Genomic DNA, 5,253 nt, shown 5'->3' on the forward strand with positions numbered 1-5,253 from the left:
ACTGACTGAGTAATAATTATTATCGAATTAGCTGCATTGATTATTGTAGGAAATTTAACGCTCTACAAAAATGGTCTCTTATACTTTTTTGATTACTCGAACCATTTCGAAGATATTCCCATTCGAATTCCAATATGCACTGATATTCATAATTTTTTGATAATTATTTTTAATTTACACTTTTAATTTATCAATTTTGACAATATTAATAATAATTTTAGTTTATTTTGATAGAGTGACAGTTTCCGAGTTATATTTTATCCTTTTTTGGAAAGATATTTCTTTTGAATCAATTCCCTAACGATATTTTCTTTTAATAATTTTATTCTTATCACAATTAAGGATCGTAATTCAATATTTCTCAACAGGCTGATTTAAAATGTAACACAATTTTTTTTTCCACAAAATTTATAATTAAATATTTTATTCTTGGGGTTTTAGTTTTAAATATTGGTAGTTCTGTTATTCATTACTTGTCATACTAGCGCCATCTGTGGGTTTATGTCATTTCTATATTTTCTCTTATATTTCTACATTGTGTACAAAGTCTTTGGAGCTTCTGAGTTGTGTCTTCTTGTGTATAACTATAACTAAATAATTAACAGCTATGATTTAATATATTTACAATAATTGTGAATTACCTGATATTTACCTAATATGAATAAAGGAATCCCTTTAATCGGCAAACCGATGCCAAAAATTCTCGAAGTTAAATTACCTACAGTGAAAGAGGTTATGTGTGTCTTTTTTCATCATCTGAATTTTCTTAAATATTCTGTGAAACAAAGTGCTAAAAATGTAGCTGGTGAGGTTATACAATTATGGAAAAAAAATGACATTCCGACTTCTGGTACTAATAATGTAGTGCAAAGAATCATTCGATGTCATGACAAATGGAAAAGCTTACCAAAAAACTTTACACGTAAAAAATCACCAGCACAAAAAAAGAAACAATCAGTATTTCAGAATGGACTAAAAATTTTATTCGATATAGTTGATCAAAAGTCTTTAAAGTTGCTCGATAACCGTATCAAAGATATATATTTGAATCAAAAAAGCGGCACTCGGAAAGAATTTATCCATCACAATATACAAACTCCTACCATAAGTGAAGAGTTGATGGAAGTAGAAGAAACCAGTAAGTCTGACAAATTTTTTATAAAGTAGATAATTCTTCATTGTAATTCGTAATTGTATTGGATAGATTTAAAAAAAAATTAAAACTGTTTTCTTATAGGTCCAAATCAACCTTCATCATCTTGCCCCACGATTATTGCCAGTGAAAAGTCAGTATTGTTGTCGGAGCAATCATTAAGTTTAGCTACTAATTTTGGTTCGGATTTATCGTATGAACCTCCAATGCCGGTTGTAAAAACACCAAAAATTAATGTTTTAACTGCAGAGCTCATTGCTGTACTTGACAGAACTAATGTCAGTAGTAGAAATGCAATGTTTATTATAACTGCTGTTCTGTCAAGTGTTGGCATCAAAGTGGAAGAGACAACTCTTAGTTACAGAACAATTCAACGAGCTCGCATGATAGTACGGAAAGAGATTGCTGTAGGATTGAAAAATGATTTTAAATCACACGATAAGTACGTCATACACTGGGATGGAAAATTACTGCAGGATATTGTTGGATCAAAAAGCGTAGATCGGCTGTCAGTTCTCCTTACGGCATTTGGCGTTGAACAATTACTAGGAGTCCCAAAAATGGACTCTGGATCAGCACAGAATCAAACAACAGCTATTTTGAGGACTTTGGATGAATGGGGTCTTAGTCGCTATGTAAAGGCTATGTGTTTTGACACAACTGCTGTGAACACAGGTAATTATAATTAAAGGTTTATGATGTTTAAGCAATATCAAGATTTTTTCTCGATCCAATTCTTCTTATCCAGTTATGTGTTTAAATTTAGGAACAAATTGATTATATTTTTTCATTAGTTTTTTCTAAATAAGTAATAAAGTTTTTAAATTCTGTTATTTTACATTCTGTTATTACCTTACAGGAATTCATAACGGAACATGTGTAGAAATTGAAAAAGCTCTAGGAAGAGAGTTAATTTACTTGCCATGTCGCCATCATATTTATGAACTCATTCTGAGAAGTGCATTTGAAGTCTATTGGCCAACATCATCAGGACCCAACGTACCGATATTTGGAAGATTCAAAAAGAAGTGGGACGAAATTGATAAGACCAATTATAAAGCTGGTATTGAAGATCCAAAAGTCGCTAATGTTGTTTTGAGTAAAAAAAATGAAATATCATTTTTCATCACACAATGCTTGCAAGTATGTTTAAAATATAGTTATAAATTATGAATATAGAATTGGATTGGTCATTTTTTATATGAATTTACTTGTTTTGTTTGCTAGTTGAAACAACCACGAGATGATTACAAGGAGTTTTTAGAATTGTCACTAATTTTCCTTGTAGTGGTCCCTCAAGATAAAGTTTGTTTTAAGTACCCTGGTGCAATCCATCATGCGAGATGGATGGCGAAAGCCATTTATAGCCTGAAAATATTTATTTTTAGAGATGAGTTTGGTCTCACTGCCAAAGAATTGAATAATTTGCGGCAGATTTGCATTTTTACAATAATGGTATATTTGAAGGCTTGGTTTTCATCAACTTCTGCGATTGCAGCTCCGAATCACGATTTAGAATTTTTAAAACAACTAATCGAATATAAAGAAATTGATGCCTCAATTTCTTCAGCAACTTGCGAAAAGATGACTTCACATTTGTGGTATTTAAATCATGAACTCGCCGTTTTATCACTGTTTGATGACGCTGTACCACTCGATATGAAAAAGAGGATAGTAGACGCTGTGAAAACTCGAGATAGTATAGATTCTAAAGTTAAGAGATTTGAGATTGACCGAAAAAACATCAATTCGATTATTCAAAAAGATTTGAGTGATTTCGTTTCTCAAAAATCATTAAATTTGTTCAAAATCTTTGATCTACCATATGATTTTCTTGATGTCGATATTGAACTATGGGCATCGGATGAGAGTTATAAGGAAAATCAAGAATATTTCAAGCAATTGAAAGTTGTTAATGACGTTGCAGAGCGTGGAGTAGCGTTGGTATCTGAATACAATCAGTGTTTGACAAAAAACGAACACCAGTTTCAATATTTACTGCAAGTTGTCAAAGAACATAGAGCGAAATTCCCTAACTGTAATAAAAGTCAATTTTGATAACTAAATATAAAAAAATTAATATATTTTTGTATTATTATTATATTAAAATATAAAATTTCATATGATGAAACCGAATTTTTTATTCTAGTTATGTACCCAATAATAATTCTTGAATAAAAAACTTTCTGAATCATGAATTATCTAAAAATTGATAAATTAAATGTGTAAATTGAAAATAATTATCAAAAAATTATGAATATCAGTGCATATTGGAATTCGAATGGGAATATCTTCGAAATGGTTCGAGTAATCGAAAAAGTATAAGAGACCATTTTTGTAGAGCGTTAAATTTCCTACAATAATCAATGCAGCTTATTCGATAATAATTATTACTCAGTCAGTAACAAAATTCAGAAAAAAAAAGTTATTTTTTTTTAATTCTTTAATTTTTGACCTTAAATATCTTTTAAATGGTAAGATTTATCGAAAAAGTGTAAGAGACCATTTTTGTAGAGCATTTAATTTGCTATAAATATTGACGATGATACGGGCTTAATAAGCTATTGGTGATAGAGATATGACCATTTTAATACCAAACTAAGTTGAAAATATAAAACTATGATGAGGATAATGTTCCCATTAATATTAAGAGCCCATACTAGGTGAATACTTTCTAAAGGTGCCTAGGAACAAGTTTTTGTGTATGAAATCAAAAAAAAAAAATAAAAGTTTTTTTTGACCCACCCTAATATATATATATATATATATATATATATACTAGCTGTTACCCGCCTGCTCCGCTGGGCGCTTTATAAAATTGTATTTTTAGATCTAGATTTGAAATTTAATTGGAAGATTGTTTTGACTTGCACAGATTCCAAATTCAATGTGCAATCACTATAACATTCCCGTGGCTTTCTTCCAAAAATGAATATTAATTGACACGAAGAAAAAAAATTTTAAATGAGCATTGTAAGTTTTAGTTAAAGTAATTGCAGGTCTCATAAGTGAAGTTGAAATCTGCCTAGCTTAAATTGTGATGAATTTCGCTGTTAATTAAAATTTCTTCCGTAACATCAATTATACATAGAAAATTATTTGTACTTGTTTTTTACGAATTTTCTTAAAATGAGTAGCCAAATTTTTTTTCTATATCTCATGTGTTTAGAAAATTCAATGCTTTTAATCTGTTACATTTTCGCGATCCCGTAATAAGAACAATTCATCGGTTATGTGATCAGCAAAAAAAAATGTATGTAAAATTCTTAGTCGACTTTTTTGCCGCTGCCAAAGAGACGATTGTTGTAAGAAAATATCACTATTAAGAAAGAAAAATATTTAAATCCGTTGACCTTGGAGGCCATCCCGGTATTTGCCTGTTTCTCTTCAGATTCTATCAAATTTTATATTTGTAGGAACTGTATTTAAAGAATATGAATTTTTTGACAATTATTACTCCCGCACTTCTATGTGGGGGAGGAATTTCGTAAGATCCTATTCGAGATAATTTCTACATTAAAAATAAAAGATTTCAACAAAACTTCGAGTCTATAAAAACTATCGATTGGAAATAAGAAATTTTCATTGTTAACGCCCCCACCATCCCTTTTGGGGTTAGAATTCGAGAAAATCCATTCTCAGCTGAAATTGACATCGTACACGAATATTCCTACCAAATTTAGAATCTGCAGGAGTTACAGCTTGGAAATTAAAATTTTAGATTTTAACACCCACCCCCGCAATCCCTATCGGAAGTAGAATTTTTTGGGATCCGTTTAGAGATGATCTCATGACAAATGAAAGATTCCTACCTAATTTCATGTTTGTAGAAGTTACAGTTTGGAAATGGAAATTCGAAATTCTAACACCCACCCCCGCAATCCCTGTCGGAAGTAGAATTTATTAAAATCCGTTTTGAGATGATCTCTACATGACAAATAAAAGATTCCTACCGAATTTACGCCATTTAGAAGCTATATTTTGGAAATTAAGATTTTTTTTTGTCAACACCCACCCCCGCAATCCTTATTGAGGGTGATTTATCGTAAAATCCGCTCTAAGATTATTTCTACATCACATAGAAGATTCTTACTAAATTT

At 30.5% G+C, this 5,253-nt stretch overlaps 1 protein-coding gene across 1 annotated transcript; it reads left to right on the forward strand.

The window, feature by feature from the left end:
* The first annotated feature begins 311 nt into the window (after positions 1–311).
* LOC123267922 lies at positions 312–3,211 on the forward strand. The gene is made up of 4 exons (XM_044732810.1): positions 312–1,138; positions 1,238–1,828; positions 2,013–2,296; positions 2,381–3,211. Exons 1-4 carry the CDS (start codon positions 658–660, stop codon positions 3,209–3,211), a joined length of 2,187 nt encoding a protein of 728 aa, XP_044588745.1. The 5' UTR covers positions 312–657.
* Positions 3,212–5,253: the final 2,042 nt, after the last annotated feature.

The sequence above is a fragment of the Cotesia glomerata genome, linkage group LG6, assembly GCF_020080835.1.
Source record: "Cotesia glomerata isolate CgM1 linkage group LG6, MPM_Cglom_v2.3, whole genome shotgun sequence".
NCBI lineage: Eukaryota > Metazoa > Arthropoda > Insecta > Hymenoptera > Braconidae > Cotesia > Cotesia glomerata.